Source organism: Artemia franciscana, chromosome 6 (genome assembly GCF_032884065.1).
Source record: "Artemia franciscana chromosome 6, ASM3288406v1, whole genome shotgun sequence".
Classification (NCBI taxonomy): Eukaryota; Metazoa; Arthropoda; class Branchiopoda; order Anostraca; family Artemiidae; genus Artemia; species Artemia franciscana.
Window position 1 is genome coordinate 1,397,535 of NC_088868.1, and position 19,739 is coordinate 1,417,273.

The following is a 19,739-nucleotide window of genomic DNA, read 5'->3' on the forward strand; positions in this document are numbered from 1 at the left end:
TAAAAGGAGAGATGAAGTTTAGAGCTTTCTAAAATTTAGGACGAACATGGCGCTCAAAGAAGTACTCAAGGCGGTTGAAGTGGGCAACCCCTCGGGACTTGTTAACTATGAGAAACTTAAAGAACCAAGAGAGAGGAAAGAAAAAGGATATGGATTTAGTGATACATTTACTTAAAATTTAAATACTTTTTTTCTAAAATGTAACTTGCAAGCATTTTAAAAGCAAAATTAAAAAGGAGGTCATAATAAAATAATACTACCATAAATTTTTTAATGCGAAACAACATTAGTCGTCAGTAGACTGGACGACAAGCGTGTAACCATGCATGTATTTACTTAGGCCACCATTTCGTTTGAAACGGTAAAAAAACGATGGATGTAGTAACAGTGGGTGGCTTCGTTACCACCGTCAGCTTTAAATATGCCAATCGTTTATTTTACCACCCAATGCGTCCGTCAAAATACCACCCTATTCACATTTACTGGTACAGCGGCGACGGTGAAAAAAGCAGACTGATAAGAACTGGCAAGTTTCTGGCCTTTCTGGTTCATGGCAAGTTTCTGGCCTTTTAATAGCTATTTTAGTCATATGCATACCCAGTAATTCGGCGTAGGATTAAGGAAGAAACTACATTTTTCAGTTATTCTAATTCTTTAGCTATAATCTTCAGAAGAGATAAATATGCAGAAGTTATGGTTCGGTGGGGAAGGGGCTAAAACCCAAAAAAATTGCAAGTTATATGGAAACGTATACAACTTTTAAATATTTCAGATATGTTGAAATTATTTGCTTGGAACCAAGCCCAAAGCCTCCCTACGTCTACGTGTCTGCTTTATACCGTACTCATAAATTAAATCTTAAATTTTGTTAAACCACCTTTAAACCATACTCAAAACTCCTATCAGAAGACTTAATTGTTATCATTGTGGCAATATTTTGCAGTTTTCTAAATAACTAGTAAATGAAATCTTTTAGAAAATCATTCCTTTATTTTCTGTTTTCATTTAGGAAAAACTAAGGAGATGAAAGGTTATCAATTGATTTTAGCCCCCCCTCAAGAAAACCCGTTTTCGATCTTTAACTCCAATCTATCAAGCTTTTGACCTATTTGAACTTTTAAAATTATCCTTTTTATCAAACATCCATCAGTGGTTAGTTGAGCAATATCAAAATTGCCACTCTAGCCGAGTGAATGGTACGTTGGACTTGTAATGCTATGTTTATTGAGATAACACTCTTGAAGTGTTGTTTGTGGTGTGGGTTATTGGCCTGACTCTAAAAACTCAGTCGCAATGAGTCTAGGAAGCTTATGTCCAAGCCACATCATAACCATATATGTCGATAAAAAAGTCAAATTTATGAATAACATGTCATTTTTCTTGATTTTAAGCACCACACTTGTATTTAAGAAGCGGAAAATAAAAATTACAAGAAATTAGTTTGAAGAGTTGCCACCAACACAAATTTGTGTCCAACTGGTATCTACTAGCACTAGTTATTTTGTCCGATTCTGTCAAAGAAAGAATTAAGTTTCCAACTTTTCTAGTTTTAAAATTATGCCTTAAATCTTGACTCTGAATGGTCAGTCAACAATTTTATGCTTGAAAGTCGAACAGTATTCAACTCGAAAAATTACGAACGACGAACATAATTGATGCTGTAGTCTTGCGTAATTTTGATTTTATTGACAACTTTGGCTGTGACCTGGGCTTTACATTTAGACAAATTCCCATATGAAACCTGAATTTCAGATGCAGACGGTATGACTGAAAACGCATGGTCTGGCTGTAAGAAAATATCGTTAGCAGTGTTTTAACGCCACCGTGGTTTTCAGCAAACATGTGTTTTTCGCCACCTTTTAATTCAGCTAGATCAGAATAGACATCGATATAGATATAGACATAGATACAAGAGCAGACATAGACATAAACATAGACATAGACACAGACAAAAACATAGACATAGGCATAGACTAACCTAACCTGTCTATTCTGACCCAACTGATCTTCCTGATGATGCAAGATTCCCTGGGTGGCGGAAAACATACGGTGGTGGAAAACCGCTGTGGCGTTAAAACACCCAATTCAAAATATCAAGTAAATAATGTACGATAAACTAGGGTTCGAATGCCAAAACAGAAATGTCAAACTAGAAATGTCAAAACAGTAGTCAATATGCGTAATTTCAAACCAAAAACAAAAATTAGTAGTTAAGTAGTTAAATGAACGGTAGTTAATTATGTGGGAATCAGGTAATTGGTGATTTGTTTTGAACTAATGTAGGCTCTCGTTTTCAAGAAGAATTTTGGACTGTTGTGAAATTTAGCTGGGAAATAACTTACAAATTTCAATTGGATTTATTTAGATTTAGATAGATTTTAGTTGTCATTTTGAGGAACGGCAATCATAATACCAAATTACAAGTAACTTAATTTTATTTTCAAGTTCCAGACCACAATCAATTATGGTTCTTCTGAAAGATTAACGTTAATTTCAAAGGCAGTTGAGAGCCTACGAAAAGGTGAAATACCAAAAAAGTTGGGAATTAAATTTTTGTCAATATTTGAGATAAGTATACACTAGCTGATACTTTATTATCAATAATTATTTTTTATTAAATATTTAACTATCATTAGTTACTTATATCTTTCGATCAGTTTTGTATTAGTCTCAACATGTGTCTGATTTTGTGGTAGTGATATTGGCAAGATATAGTATTTGGCTTGATTTTATGGAAGCAGTGTAAATACGATTAAAACTTTACAGTAGTTGTTTTTTCATTACTTTTCCCCTGTATTTTTTTGCTTGTCAAACCTGATCCTTCGTTTATTTGGTTTTAATTAGTCTAAAACTTGAAATCATATGATAAAGCTTGGTTTTAATAAAACCAAAATAAAGGAGCTAATTATGCGTCATGACCAGTAATTCTCTCATCCTTTGTTAAAATTAATTTATAAAAACTGTGTCAACAAGAAAAAGAAAATAGAAAAGAAGGTGCTTTGTGTCAGTTTAATATGCATATATTGACATTTGATAAACAAAATTTTAATAATATTTGATCTATTAAGGTTATAAAAGTAAAAGAATTTAAATTTTCTTCAGTAAAGTGCTGAGCCCTACTCATGTTAATTTCTGCTCGTTTTGAGTTTCATTCGGTTATTGATTGTAATTTCTGTTCGTTTCGGGTTTAATTTATTTATCGATGCTGACTTGTGGTAGTTTTATGCTTGGTATATTATTTGATTTTATTTTTGCTGACTTTTGGTTTAATGGAGTTTTTTGAACGTTCTTAAGCCGAACTGGCCAGCCATAACAAAAAAAAAACAACAAAGAGAGGTAAAACTCAATGAAACGACAACAAACGAGACTGTGGCCAGTAGAGAGAAAAGATGAAAGACTAAAACGTCGCGGATATTTCGCCTGTATGCGACCTAGGCGTCCTCAGCACAAGAGAAACAAAGATAAAAAGAAAAATCACTAAGCTAAAAACAAATAACACCACCACACCAATGAGAACTAGCTGCCCTCCGATCACTGTTGAATCTTAAAAAGTAAACTAAATCTTTCAATTTCCAATCAAATTAACCCTCTCTGAAGTTTATACGAGCATCCCTTCCATAAGAACCTTATACGCTTCCGGGGCATAACTTACCACGCCTGCCCCTGGGTGGTTGCGTCGACATCGGAGTTTTATTATCTGACCTTTGAACTATTGCTAACAAAATGGCCATCTGAAAATTTTTATCTGACGCATTTGTGGAAGAAAGGACAGAAGGGGGGGGGGGTAGTTGTATTCCTTCCTCTTTTGACTCTGAAAAAGTGAACTAGAACTTTTGATTTCCATTCAAAGGAGGCCTCTCCTAAGTTTATACGAGCATCCCTTCTATAAGAGCCATATTTTCTCCAAGGCCATAGCTTAAAACGCCTGCCCCCATGCCCTAAGGGGTTGTACAGACCCTGAAGCATTCGTTATATAATCTTTAAACTATTTTTAATCAAATGGCCACCTCAAAATTTTATCGGATGTATTTGTAAAAAAAAGGGTGGGAGGGCTAGATGCCCTCCGATCGCTTTTGACTCTTAAAAAGGGCACTAGGGCTTCAGATATCCAATCAACAGAGCCCCTTTGAAGTTTATATGAAGATCCCTTCTTTATGAAGTAACTCTAGGAAAAAAAGAAAATAAATCATTAATAAGTAATAAAACATTGGAGTCGTATTGCCTTTACTATCTGAGGCAACGCTATAGCGTTGCCTCTGATAGAATTTTTTTTTATTATTATTTTCATGGCTCCATCATCAATGATCATTAATGTCCAAATTTTATTTTGAGCTTTGCTATGTTTGTAGTAGCCTACCTTTACTTATTTGAAAGAAAAGGGCATGGGGAGGGGACTAGTTGCCCTCCAATCTTTTTGACTTAATTCACTTGAAAAAGTGAACTAAAAATTTTATTTCCAGTCAAATGAGCCCTCTCTGAAGTTTATACAATCATCCCTTCTATAAAAACCATATTTCCCCCAGGCCATAACTTACAACGCCTACCCCTGTGCCCTGAGGGGCTGTGTCAACCAAAGAGTATTTGTTACATGATCTTTGATCTATTTCTAACAAAATTGCAGCCTCAAAATTTTATCCGATTTATTTTTAGAAAAAAGATCATGGAGGAGGGTGATGTAGTTGCCCTCCGATCACTTTTGACTCTTGAAATGGGCACTAGAACTCTTGCTTTCCAATCGAAAGCACCCTTTGAAGTTTATACGACGACCATGCGAAGTGCCTCGGGGAAACAGATAAATAAAAAAACATTGCCATTAAAATCAAGTAGCTATAGTCATCAAGTCATGGCTAATTGAAAAAAAAAAGCTAAAACAAATAGTCCGATTGAGTGAGAGGCAAATCTGGCATTAACCCCTTTATTATGATTGTATAAAAATGATGTTAGTTCATTTGTTAATAGATAAGTCTATCTATTATCTTTCCATGCGTCATTCCTAGGGCAGAGGAACTAAGGTAGATAGTCATAGAACCTATAGTTTTCCAAGTGTTTGGTTAAATGGCACGGGTAAACGGCGGGAGTAATTACCAATACTTGTTTTTTAGCTTTTAGAAAGGCACGCCCACCTAGAGTCTCAGGCAGGTTGACCTAAGATTTTTTTTATTATAATCTTCGTGGTTCCATCAACAATGATCATTAACAATGTCCTAATTTTATTTCGAGTATTGATTATGTATGTTTTAGCCCACCTTCATTTGGTTGTTTAGGTGAAGCTACTTCCTGATAAGCTGTACCCTGTGCAAGATAGTCTTGCCGTGCTGTGTTTTAACGATTTGTCCTTAAAGGCTTTGCTATTGCAGGAATGAGCTTCAATAATGCTTCCGATGGAGGGGAAGATATATATTGGTAAAAGGATGACATAGCTGCCAGATGACCTCGGATCGATTCTTAAGCCTTGGTATCGGTCAGAGGCACCATTTGGGCCAAATCTTGGGGTGGGCAAGGGGCATTTGACAGAACATGAGTCTTTTATTATGAATCGAACCTACTTTCAAAGTTTACAATGATTAATAGCAAATAGCGTAATTACGCCAAGGGTGGTCAGGTAATTACGCTCTTTGGCTAATAGGCATGCAGTTGGTTCAAAGCACCTGAACAGAATGGATTATGATGGACATGATGGATAATTATTTGCCGGAAAAGGGCCCCCTGGAAAATCAAGGATGGGCGTTTGCCCACCCCTAACCCCCTCAAATGGCACCTCTGGTATCAGTGTCTTCAGAAGCTGCTCAATTTTTAATACCTTAGACAGAAACGATGTACGACGTGAATAGAGGTAAGAAGGGATCATCAGGGAAGAGACTTTTGTATCTCAGGATAACTTATAGCTTCCTGGAACAGGAGGATCTCACTTTGCTGAGATATTCAACCCATGTGAGATAACGGAGATATTTCAATAAACTCAATTAATGATATTTTAATACAATGAAAAACAACCTCTTTTTGAACCGAGAGCAAGTGATCAGAATCAAAATGATAAGGTACAATCTGTCTTGTTAGAGTTCAACAGTTCGCATTTTTGTATTTTTTGTTTAGCACCCAGAAAAGCTTGGCGGAGGTCTTTGCCACCAAAATATATACGTCTTCTTTTCGTTTAGCTTTATATCAACTGACTGAAAATCATCCTGGTTTCTCGTTTATAGGTTTTTATGTTTTTTTTTATAAAAGTTTACGTTTTTTCTTTTCATTTTGCCCTTTTTTCAACTGACTGAAAATCCTCCCCATTTCTTCATTTCTTAAATACTTTGATTTCAAAATAGAATATATTCCCTGTTGATTTTTTAAAGAATAAATTGAATAGAGGAAAAAAAAACAATATCGAGACTCACTTCTCCTGTGAAGTTAGACGGTGAAATCCATTTCAGAAGAATTTTCTCTTTTCTATTGTTATCAGCGTGTGTTACACTGGTTCTTTTTCCATTCCCACAATTACCATAATGACCCGGTCCTTGATGAATCAAAAATTGCCCAAATGAGCCGTCCACATTCTCTGATTGTGCTTGAACAAAAAACCCTTTAAATGGGACACCATCGGTGGATCTGAGCGTTACTGAAAGAAAAAGAAATTGCTGTTTTAATTAAGAATATTAATGGAAAAGATAAAGATACTCGAATGGTATCTCTGTTACATTTGTAATGTACTTTTGCTCAGGGGTTCCAATTCCCAAAAATTTACAATCTCTTAATAATTCCCGACTGATTACGAGTCAAAGGTACACTATTCTTATATTGTCGAATTTTGGGTGAGGGAGTTGTTGGGGACATCGAATTGAGAGTATCACTTTGGAGGCTTTAGCCGTATAGATTGAAACCACATGTATTAATGCTACCTTACCTTTGTTCTATCTTGGCTTCTAAATGCTTTCAGGTCACGAAGGAGTAGTTAATTACTTCTTTGATTACTACCGTAAAGAAGTCATCTCATTGAGGCCTTGGAGAGGGGTCTGGTATGCAGTGTTTTCACGAATCATTTTGGTAGGTCCAATTGAGGCTTTATTATGGGTCCACGTGTACGGCAGGATTCCTCTGGTAAGCAAATTTAATGCTGTATTTGTTAATTTGCTCACATTGATTCTTAGAGCATGACGGAAGTATTTCCGTCGATGGACACCCTAGACGCCGTTTAGATTCAAATTGACTACTTGTAAATTTTGTAACCATCTGTTCTATGTGATCCCCCTGGTGAAAAAAAAAAATTTGGGAGACACGTGGTTTTTTTTACAATGTTAATGCACGTGAATTAACTATGATATTTTAAAATAAGTTTGGTCTAGTCAACCAGGATTTCCTGGTTAACGAAGATGTTGTTATTATCAGCAGTAAAAAAAAAATCCATAAAATATATTCTTCAAAGAAACGTAAAGAGCTATATAAAACCGAAGACGAGCTGAAGTGAAATCAAATAGTAATTCAAGCGTAAAATGAGCCTAAATCCCTATCAGTAATAGATTTAAAACCCGAAAACGAAGTCCCATTGCTTTTGCAGTATATTTAGTGCCAATTCCGAGGGGTCATTCCCTTCCCGCCACCTGGTGAACATCTTGAAGTAAAAAGTGTGCCGCATAGCTACGCCATGCGTGGCAAAGTCCCACAGCACTTGATACATTTCTACAACGTTCGCACGCGTCACTTGACATGCGTGACTTATAGAAAAGTCAACGTCGCCTCTGTCAACCCGGACCCAAGCTGTCTGATTTTACCGTTGTTAGAATGAGTACTTCGGTAATGAGTACTCAGAAGAGTTGTTTCGATAATAGTCCACCTGAAATACGATTTTCAAATTTGTCTATTCTGGACCAAGAACATAGCAAAAAATTTTCTTTCGGGGATCAGAAATAGGTGCTCATAAAAAGCCCAAAATTTTCTGAAAAACTGATACACAAAATATAATAGCTCCCCCAAAAATTGTAAAATTATCAACATTGATAAAAAAACAGACTTATGATTAAGATTTTCCAGAAACGTGCTTGACCTTTTTTTTAGGTACAAAAGTGCTGCAGAAGAATTTTCGCAAAATCCACCCGTTAGAGACCTTCTTTTCAAAACTAATGGTAATATATCTGGGCCATATTAAATTCTAAGTAAAAAATAATGGGTTGTTTTTATGGATATGAATTGAGCTCTAACCACAGACAATTTGCTGTCTTTCCATACCGCAATCTGATTTCTAACAAAGGACGCAAGTCCAATTTTTAACAACGATATATACTAAGCTTCAAACTTTTGATTTCATTTTTTAAGATTTTTGAACTGCTTTAATCCATTGTCAAAATAGAGATTCATCATTTGTAGTAATTGCAAATTTTCGTTTTTGGGGCCTTTCTACTGACATTATATAACTAGTTCCGTTCGAAAACGTTTTCTCTCTTAAGGTTTTTCAATTATTGCAACACCCTGTTAGTATATATACAAATATTTTTTATTTACCAGCTTTTTGCTGTTTACACAATTTAATGCCTTTTCATACTGTAATATCTTTTCAAAGATATTTGATTATTAAAGCTAGATCAATTTCTAACAGCGATATATACTAAACTTGAAACTTTTGGTTTTCTTTTTTAAGGTTTTTTTATTGTTGTAATTGCTTGTCAAAATAGACAATCATCATTTGTAATTATTGCAAATTTTTGATTTTTTGGGCCTTCCTACTAATATTACGCAACTGGTTGCGTTTCTGACAGTCGATTTCCAATAACGATATGTACTAAGCTTGAAAGTTTTGATTTTATTTTTAAAGTTTTTGATTGTTTTAATCCCTTGTCAAATATCGAATCATCATTTGTAATAATTGCAGATTTTCGTTTTTTGGCCTTCCTACTGAGATTATTTAATCGGTTGCATTCAAACCTGTAAGCTTAACCACGTAGCGAGTGGATTTTATCTAAAAAAATGAACTAATTTAAAACTTTCAGGCATTCTTCTAGTTTGAATTAAAACATTAAAATTATTGCTATATAAACATTAAACATTAAAAGTATTTTTGCAGTTTACGTAATAACTTCAGCGATTGTGAAATGAACTTGAATTCTTTTCAACTTTTTGTTATGTCTTAAAAAGACATTGCCTATACTTACGAGAAAAGAAATTCGGTAATGATGTTTTTCTTACAACGATTTCTACTATGCTTCAAACTTTGGGTTTTCTTTTTTAAGGTTTTTGAATTGTTGTAATTTCTTGTCAAAATATATGCAAATATTTTTGTAATCACCAGTTTCTTTGCTCTTTAAGCAATTCAATATAAACTTATCCATATACTAGCTGTTGGGGTGGCGCTTCGCGCCACCCCAACACCCAGTTGGTGGGGGCGCTTTGCGCCCCCCAATTCCCGCCGCGCGCGTAAGTCGTTACGCGCCATATTAGCTACGCGCCATTGTAGTTGTGTCCCTGTGTCCCACCTGTGAATAAAGATATATATATATATATATATATATATATATATATATATATATATATATATATATATATATATATATATAATGTATATATATATATATATATATATATATATATATATATATATATATATATATATATATATATATATATATATATATATAATGTATATATATATATATATATATATATATATATATATATATATATATATATATATATATATATATATATATATATATATACTAGCTGTTGGGGTGGCGCTTCGCGCCACCCCAACACCTAGTTGGTGGGGGCGCTTCGCGCCCCCCCCAAGCCCCCCCGCGCGCGTAAGTCGTTACGCGCCATATTAGTTACGCGCCATATTAGTTACGCGCCATTGTAGTTGTGTCCCTGTGTCCCACCTGTGAATATAGATAGATTTATATATGTGTTTCAAACTACGTAAAAATTGCGAATATACAACATTCTTGGCTTTCCCATTGTCTGTCCATATACAAAGCCGTATGTACTAATAATGACGTCATATGCAAACGTTCTTTTTACAAACAAACAAACATGCATACACACAACTCGTTTTTATATAGATAGATAGATAGATAGATACAATACAAATTAACTACGTAAAACTTGTGAATATACAACAGTCTGTTCCGAAATACAACTAACTTCGTAAAACTTGAGAATATACAACATTCTTCGCTGTCCAATTCTCGCTGCATATAAATAGATTGTCAGGTTTACCGACCCTCGAACATGCAACGTACAATTGTCCATGGGAAAAACAATCAGTATTAAGATCAATACCACATTTTTCTAATGATTGACCTTGAGCTTTGTTAATGGTGATTGCAAATGCTAATCGAATTGGGAATTGCAATCTTTTAAATTGAAAAGGCAGATCTGTTGGAATCATGGGAATGCGAGGAATAAGAACAGCCTCACCCTCAAAAGGCCCTGTCAGGATTGTGGCCTCTATTAGGTTTTCCATTGTTTTTTTTACGGCAAGTCGAGTGCCATTGCAAAGCTTTGGTGGGTTTATGTTACGTAACAATATTATTGGTACGCCTATTTTTAGTTGTAGCACGTGTGGTGGAAACCCTGAAAGATCTATGGAATTTAAAAATTCAGATGGATAATTAACCGCTTCATTTGGTTCCAAAACTGTGTCGACTGACTTGTAAAGGACTGCCTGGTCTTGAATCTTGGTCAAAACAATATTGTTGATTTCGTGGACGTCTATATTGTTTTAGCAGCAAGTCTGCTTCTGCGTTGCTCTGGTAGTTCCTCGGCATGCTTTCTTTTTTCACTTTCTCTTTTAGCAGCAAGTCTGCTTTCGCGTTGCTCTGGTAGTTCCTCGGCATGCTTTCTTTTTTCACATTCTCTTTTAGCAGCAAGTCTGCTTCTGCGTTGCTCTGGTAGTTCCTCGGCATGCTTTCTTTTTTCACATTCTCTTTTAGCAGCAAGTCTGCTTCTGCGTTGCTCTGGTAGTTCCTCGGCATGCTTTCTTTTTTCACTTTCTCTTTTAGCAGCAAGTCTGCTTTCGCGTTGCTCTGGTAGTTCCTCGGCACGCTTTCTTTTCTGACTTTCTCTATCACCAGCAAGTTTTCTGGCATAGACTCTTTGAGCATCTTCATCAGTCATTATAAACTTAAGCATTAATAGAATTCTACACGAACATCCGTCTTATATAACTTGAATGACGTCACGCCTTCAAAGCAAAAATGATGCCTTCAAAGCAAAAATGATGGCAGCTAATTTCATGACGTCAGCCGAAACATGACGGCGAACATATGTCTTATATAACTTGAATGACGTCACCTTCAAAGCAAAAATGACGGCAACTAATTTCATGACGTCAGCCGAAACATGACGTCACCTGACACATCCATCCACACATCCACAGACAGACAACTTATTTTTATATAGATAGATATATATATATATATATTTAACTACGTAAAACTTTCGAATATACAACATTCTTGGCTGTCCCATTGTCTGTGCATATAAATAGATTGTCAGGTTTACCGACTCTCGAACATGCAACATATAATTGTCCATGGGAAAAACAATCTGTATTCAGATCTATACCTCATTATTCTAATGATTGCCCTTGAGCTTTGTTGATGGTGATTGCTAATCGAACATTCCCTGTGTCCCCGTCGTCATTTATATATCCCCCTGTGCCCCCCGGCGTCCCCGTTATTGTTGTTTCCCTGTGTCCCTCCCGGTGTCCCGGACGTCATTTGTGTTCCGGTGTCCCGGTCTGTAATTTCTCTTTGAATGTCCTGGTCGTCATTTATATTCCCTGTGTCCCGGTCGTCATTTGTGTCCCGGTGCTTTGTTGATGGTGATTGCTAATCAAACATTCCTTGTGTCCCGGTCGCTTTCTCTTTGAGTGTCCCGGTCTTGTGATTCCTCAGCACGCTTTCTTTTCTTACTTTCTCTATCAGCAGCAAGTTTTTTGGCATAAACTCTTTGAGCAGCTTCATCGGCCGGTCGTCATTTGTGTCCCGATTTCCCGGTCTGTAATTTCGTCAGTCGACAAACATGACGTTAGTCGACACACAAACATGACGCCACTCGACACACAGACATCTTATTTTTATATATGTAGATGTCTCGGTGTCCCGGTCGTCATTTGTGTCCCGATGTCCCGGTCTGTAATTCCGTCAGTCGACAAATATGACGTCAGTCGACACACAAACATGACGTCATTCGACACACAAACATGACGTCATTCGACACACAGATAACTTATTTATATATATATATATATATATATATATATATATATATATATATATATATATATATATATATATATATATATATATATATATATATATATATATATATATATATATATATATATATTTATGAGCTATTTTGCAAACTCGTTTAGTGCTAAATAAGACGAGAATACACAGCTTTGAAAACATCATTTTTAATGTTCTGTTTCAATCTTATGTTAATTGTATGCTATTCCGAAAGCTCTTGTAATGTTTATGCGTAGGAAGGGCTCTTTAAGAATTTTCCATTGTTTGTAAGCTCTTCAGCTCCTCGATGCTGCATTGCTTAAACTCTTCCCTTTCACAAAGAAGCTGAGACTTGTCGTCACACAGAATTATAAGCTTTCTAGAAAGCCTTGGATGGCGAGAATGATAATCCCTGACGCTTTGAGATTCCTTAGAAATTCCATCTTATGAAGATTTTTCTCATAAGTGAATAAGTGTTTTCTGATGCTTGAATATTTCTTGTGCTTGCACATTACTTTGATATAATTAACATTATTAGAAGGGGGGGGGGTGATTTCAAATATCCTGGAATATAGTTGTATAAGGGGAATGACAATTGAAGGAATAAATTCAGAGCCTAAATTATGCCCCGTCAAGAGATTTCAAACTCCCATATCCAATAAAGTATCCTGTTCAACATTTGTTGAGTTAAGCAATGTTCGACTTTCATGTGTAAAGTTTTTTGCTTTATCAATCAAATCAAAGTTTAAAGCTTATCAGAACAGATAGTAAATTGGAAAAGTAGTTTTTGTTGTCTGTATAAAGTCTGGCAAAAGGTACAAAAGAACGACGAATAGTAAATATAGATGGCGTTTGGGAAGAAAATAATTGTTGTTATAGGTTTTGCACCCATTTTAATTTTCTGAAGTAAAGTTTGACGCCCAAAGCACAACTGTTGATGAAAGCACAACTGTTGATGGCCAAAAAGCACAGCTGTTGATGGCCGAAAAGCACAACTGTTGATGGCCAAAAAGCACAGCTGTTGATGGCCGAAAAGCACAACTGTTGATGGCCGAAAAGCACAACTGTTGATGGCCGAAAAGCACAACTGTTGATGGCCGAAAAGCACAACTGTTGATGGCCAAAAAGCACAGCTGTTGATGGCCGAAAAGCACAACTGCTGATGGCCGAAAAGCACAACTGTTGATGGCCGAGATTTACGGATGACACGTGTTACTCCTTGATCTAAAGCCCAATTGTACCCCAGAAATTGAAATGGGGTGTAATTAGCGTAAATATTGTAATTAACTAACTATTGAGAGTACTAAGAAATAGATATACCTTTAGAATCAGAGTGAATTCAACTATAGCTGTTTATTTGCGTCGGAAATGAACTTACCCCCAACCCTATCTTTAATATTTAAATACACATCCTGAGTTGTATTTATGTAATAAATTTTCCATTGTTATCATAAATTGTTAATTCAACTTGAAGAAAAGAATGACTTAGGATCTTTCTACGCAGGAATTTATCATAAGGAAAGAGAATTTCCATGAAGGGGGCGCAGCATTTTATAACATTATTAAAAAAAAAAAAAAAAAAAAATGAAATAAAAATTTCAGCTGAAAGTAATGAGCAGAATTAAAACTTAAAACGAACAGAAAATATTATGTACATAAGGAGGTTCGTTTTCTCTACAATATCTTTCTCTTTACGCTAAAGTATTTTGAGTCATTTCAACTATTTATTCTACGGCCTTTGTTAATCAGGGGTCATTCTAAAAAAATTGGGATAAAATTCAAGATCTGGTGTAAAGAGTGAGATATTGGCGAGGGGGTGAACCCCTTATATACGTAATAAAAATACATAAATATAAAAGTTCATTACTTAAGTGAATTCGTAATTTACGTATAATTGTTACTAACAAAACATTTCCAAAAAAAAATGAAAAATTCTAGCTGCATTTTTAAGTAACCAAAAATTGGAGGGCAACTAGGCCTCCTCCCTCACCCCCTTTTTTCATCAAAATTGTCCGATTAAAATCCCGAGAAAACTATTTAGCAAAAAAGAATTAATGTGCAAATTTATCTTCAATTATTCATGTAAGGTGAGCCAAAATCAAAACATGCATTAGTTCAAAATCGTTCAGAAATTGAATAGAAAAAAAGCAAGTTTTTTTTAACTGCAAGTAAGGAGCGACAATAAAACTTAAAACGAAAAGAAATTTTTCTTATAGGAAAGGGGTTGTCCCCTTCTCATCGCCTTGTTCTTTACGCTAAAGCTCTTTATTGTTTTAAAAAGTAGAGCCGTGACAAAGAGTCAAACATTAGCGTAAAGAGCGAGGCGTCGAGGACAATTTCTGTTCGTCTTTAGTTTTAATGTCGCTCCTTACTTGCAGTTAAAAAACTTTTTTTTATTTAATCTGGATAAAAAGCCAATTCTTCTTATGTATTTCTATACTTATCAAAATTCTGTTTTAAGAGTTCTGGTTACTATTTGACAGAGTCACTCCTTGCTTACAGCTCGTTACCATGAAATATTTGAAACATGGACGGTGGTGTCGAGTGCACGATAAAACAGATTTTTCTTACTAGAATCGCTAATTTATTGTCATATCTATTCTAAAACACATTTAGGCTGGAGCGTATCATTGGACAAAGGCTATTGTGTTTAGCCCAAATAGGCGTCCTGAAATGACAGAGCTCTGGACCTAGGGTGGTTTTGATCCCAGCCCATCTAGATGTAAGCATTGGGGCCAAGTTAAAACAAAATCCTTGAGCTACAAGCTCAATTTTCAACATATAACCGAAAATGGTATGAACCAGCAAATGTTTTATTGAGGATAGAATTAAGCCTTATTTAATGGTAGGATATTTTCACAGTACCGATAACAAAGTTGGCCTGTGCTAAGTAAAAATCCCATAAATTGCTTATACTTGAAAGTGTTGGAGAGAGCAAACAAAAACATGGGGGGAAATTCAGTTTAGAGGGGGCAATTTGAAGTCTATGTGTAGCTACTGCCCTAATGCCCCATTATGTACTCTCTGTTTAGTGAAGCAATAATAATATTTGTGGTAAAATATAAAGCAGTTCATATAATTGATCTACGAACATACTCTTTCTTAATTTTTTATACTCTTTCTTAATTTCTTATGTTCTTTCTGAATAAAATAATCAATTTTTTGGCATATTCAATTCAAAGCCTTTTTGGACCCTTGAAAATGATAATTTCTTAATATGTCGTTTGGGTACAAAAAGGCTTAAAACATTGGTTTCAAACTTGCTATTTCATTATATTTTATTAAAATTGTTTAGTCCAAAAGCATTGATGTGTCACAAATAGGTCAGACAAAAAAGATTCAAAACAATTTCTTTATTTTTCCATCCGCTTTGTTTCTTCTGTTGGTTTTCATATTTCGAAAACGATAGTTTTTAGGTGATCCGATAGAATAAGACGAAAACAGGCTGCAATCGTTTTAAATTTTCTATTTAAGTTGATCTTAACAAATCAATGTTTGCGAAATATTTAATTTTTACAAAATGGGTTTATAATTAAATAATAAGTTTGAAACAAAGGTTTTATCCCATTTTTATATCAAAAAACCTAGAAAGAAATTATTATTTTCAAAGGTCCAAAAACGGATTTTGTGAGAAAAACGCTAATTATACTCAGAAAGAGCATAAAAATGGCATCATATGCCATCTTCACTTTACTTGTTGGTCACTTTATTTGTTCTTTGTAGGAATTATTTCTTACTTTATTTTTATCCCATTTTTATAACGAAAAACATTAAAAATAAATTATTATTTTCAAAGGTCCTAAAACAGATTTTGCGAGAAAAGTGCTACTTATACTCAGAAAGATAATTATACTAATTATACTAGAAAGTGCTAATTATACTCAGAAAGAGCATAAGAAATTGAATTATAATTGTACTCAAAAAGAGCATTTGTTGGTCAATTATATGACCTGTACAATATTTGCAAGTACTGCTTGAAAAGCGGGATTGTAGCTGTACCTGAAAAATAGTGTCAAAAACATAATTTTCCCATGAGGGGGGGGGGCATTCAAACTTATTCCAGGAGACTTTCCTACTCGCAAACATGATCTAATTACTTACGTGTAACGACATGTGGTCCATTTTTCTTTCTGTTCTCCATAGGTTCATCCTTTCTAAGAGGTGCGTGTACCAGATTTGGTTCAGCTTCGAATACTATTTGTGAGTTCTCATTACTCTGTGGTCTTAGACCGTGGCCAGGTACCATACTATTACAAGCCAAAGACGGCACGCCATTTGGGAATGCTCTAACAACACTTACAACAATAAAGAGTGTGTAAATCATTTTTAGTATTAATCCCTACAAAGCAGACATAGAACTAGCCTTGTGGTCTTTTTTACAGGTAAGATTTTATTTTAATTTTTATGTACTCAATTCCGTATTATTATGCATAATGAGATTATCTGCATTATCTTTTGACTTCCTGATTTTTCGACTTCCTGGCGTGGCTGTTATAAACTTGAACTAACTCATTAAAGCTCGCGATAATAGATCATGGCCTCAAAATATTTTTCATGGTCATTAAAAAACGATCTTTCATATATCCTCTCATGATACCTTGTCAGCAATCTAGGTCATCTAAAAAAAATTTAATGGTTTTAAAGTAGCACACGCATAGTTAGGTAAAATCATAATTCAGAAACATGATAAACCTTCCGGGAAAAGGATTTACCAGGAGTAGGGGGTGGGGGTGAAAAAAAGAAAAAAAATTATGCTTATTTCTAGGTAAAAAGTCTTAAATTTGGGATAAAGTTTCTCAACAACTAACCCTTTATGGTGTGCTCAACTGCAAGACCAGACACGTAAACGTGCATTCATTTTTCTTTCTTTTTTTGAAAGGTAAAAGAATTTTACCTTGGCAAAGATTTTACTACCGTTTTATGAGTCATAAAATTATTGGAGGCGGGCTAATCTGAAAACAATCACCCCACCCCTTCTCTTCAACCCCCCGAAAGTTTTTCAAAGCTTCGTAATAATCTTTAACCCTTTAGGACTGTAGAATTTTTACTTATATACCCACGCATATAAATTCGTTTTGAGCCTCCAAGCTCCCCGTAAAAATGTACGCACGGGAAAAAGTAGCCGCACTCCTAAGGTAAAGTCACAGCCGCGGTACAACGCAGTAAAACGACCTCGTGAAAAAAACAAGAAATGAACTGAACTACGAGCCAGCAGCCCAAATGGTAGTTTAATCAAAGCCTTTGGTGTTAAAACATTTTTCGCTCAAATTTGTTCTGCTTACCGAACCATAAGAGACGAGCAAATGAGTGGCATTATTAACAATTGTAGTATGGACGAAATCATAGAGGTGCCAGAAACAGCAGTATATACAATCCGAGGGCTATGTAACAACTGTGCCTCAACCCCAGATGAACTCCCCGTGAAATTACTGTAAGTTTATTCACCTTTTCTATCCAAGCCAATCGCATCAGTAATACACCTGTGTTTCACAGAACAATTATTTACAGTGTGAAGCCGCACATGTCCGAGTCATACCAAAAGTTAAGTCACCCCAGTCCTGTGATCAACTGAGACCCATATCAATAACTCCCAGCTTAGCGATAGTAGCTATGGGTTTTATTTACCCCTCTCTGTCACAACAAATTGCACCTTCGATAGATCCCTACCAACATGGCTGCACACAAGGCAATAGTACGGCAGTGTATCTAGTGAAGGTGTATCACTCATTTGTCAAGTGGTTGGACTCTTCTAGTAATATTTTTGATTTACTTTTGAGGGACTACATAAAAGCATTTGAGGATCTACAAGTCAAATACTACTACAAGTGAGAGAGTTACTACGGGGACGGCAGCAATCAGGTTATCCTTTCCCGAAAATACTTGCTTTTTGTGGTCAGAACTAACATGCGGCTGCCCCTAAGGAGCGAAAGTAGCTGCTCTTCTATTCCTTGCCCTCACCAACCCAATCATATTCGAAAAGTATTTTAAGTTCTTTGATAATTTGTCTGTGCTTCTCACGTACACAACACATAATCCGGTAGCAAAATCAATGGTAGTTTACCATTTGAGAATCCTGGAAAGCCCTCAAACGTAATTTACCTCCAATGCATCGCAAAAATCACTACGAATCTTAAAAAAACCTGCACACAAAATAATATGTATATTGTATTTACCAATAGCCTCAAAATCATAAATCTCCCAAGTTCTGGTAAAGATAAAACACTTTTGAAGAATACCTCCTTATTAGCAATGACCTAGGCATAAAGAAGGTAGTTCGAGAAGCAATTGAAATCAGACTTAAGATTAATAATAATATTTCTTTAAATCGGAACTATGGGGAAAATTCACTAAATGCTCTATACACAAATTTAATTAAAACCGATCTTACAAAATATTTTCATAAGCCAGTAGATATTAACACAGAACCAGTCACAAATAGACCTTTGAGGTCAGCTGCCAGAAAAAGTAAAATTAGCTCTAAAAACATGTTTTCAATTATTCATATTTTATTTCAATGAATTGCCTCGTTTCATATTACCTTATTTATCAGTCCTGATTGAACTCAGCTGAAGTAAGTATGCTGGGACTGTTTTAGTAATTTTTCATTTTAGTTCTATTGGTCGTATGTTGTTGTAATTTTTTCTTTTTCTGTATATTTATGTTTTGCTGAAAATGGCCCTTGAACGTAGGACCGATATATTCATTCAAATTAGATTTCTACTGTCTGACGAAAAGAATTGCCTATTGTTCTTCTTGTTTTTGATGCTTGTGAATTAATGACATTATAACTAAAAGAGCAGAAATTATTCTGTATAAAAAAAGAGCTATCCCCTCCTTAACGCCTCGCTCTTTACGCCAAGGTTTTATTGTTTTAAAAACCAGAGTTACGATAAAGAGTCAAACTTTACCGTAAAGAGCGAGGTGCTGAGGAGGGGACTGTCTCTTTCATACACGGAATAATTTATGTTCGTTTTAAGTTTTTAAAGTCGTTCCTCACTTTCAATCAAAAAAATTTAATCTATGTTAATTTGATTTATTAAAAATGTAAATTTTATTTTTAGTTCCCAAGCTCTTAATAGTCGTCTGTCAATGAAGTATTTTCTGATCCCCCCCCAACTTTCATTATTTTGTCAGTAATTGTACACAGTTCATTATTAATTTTGGACATAAAATTTTTGGATGTTATATTTCACTAATTTTTTTTTAACTTATTATTGACGATTTCTGTATTTGATATGCGTCTTGTTTCATTAGTTTTTTAACATTTGTATAAGTTATGTTTTCTTTTATTTTGACACAAAAGAAAGATTATGTTAAGACAGCTTCTGCTTGTAATAGTCTTTTGAAAATAAAAAATTATCTTATCTGATAAGGTTAACAGAGAGAGAGGGCTTATCGTTCTTGCCAACAGTTTAATTTGGGCCTGTATTAACGCAGATTACAAGTAATCGCATATTTCAAATCGGGGAGGCCAGTCATAAAAAAAATCGTAATAACCGATTGGCAGTCGGTTTTGGAGTACAACCA

The 19,739-nt window shown here is 35.0% G+C and overlaps 1 protein-coding gene across 2 annotated transcripts in view; it reads right to left on the reverse strand.

Annotated features, from left to right (window-relative positions):
* The window catches only part of LOC136027892 (putative defense protein 3), a 90,308-nt gene that overhangs the window by 1,628 nt on the left and 68,941 nt on the right, over positions 1-19,739 (reverse strand). The window contains exons 1-2 of one of the 2 annotated variants that reach the window (XM_065705322.1): positions 16,314-16,543; positions 6,387-6,607 (exon numbers count right to left, since the gene is read on the reverse strand). The exons of the other annotated variant lie outside the window; for it this stretch is intronic. Coding sequence (XP_065561394.1) covers positions 6,387-6,607; positions 16,314-16,536 — 444 coding nt within the window. The 5' untranslated portion in view covers positions 16,537-16,543. Of the gene's footprint in view, positions 1-6,386; positions 6,608-16,313; positions 16,544-19,739 lie in introns of those variants that run through there. 2 annotated transcript variants of the gene reach the window in all.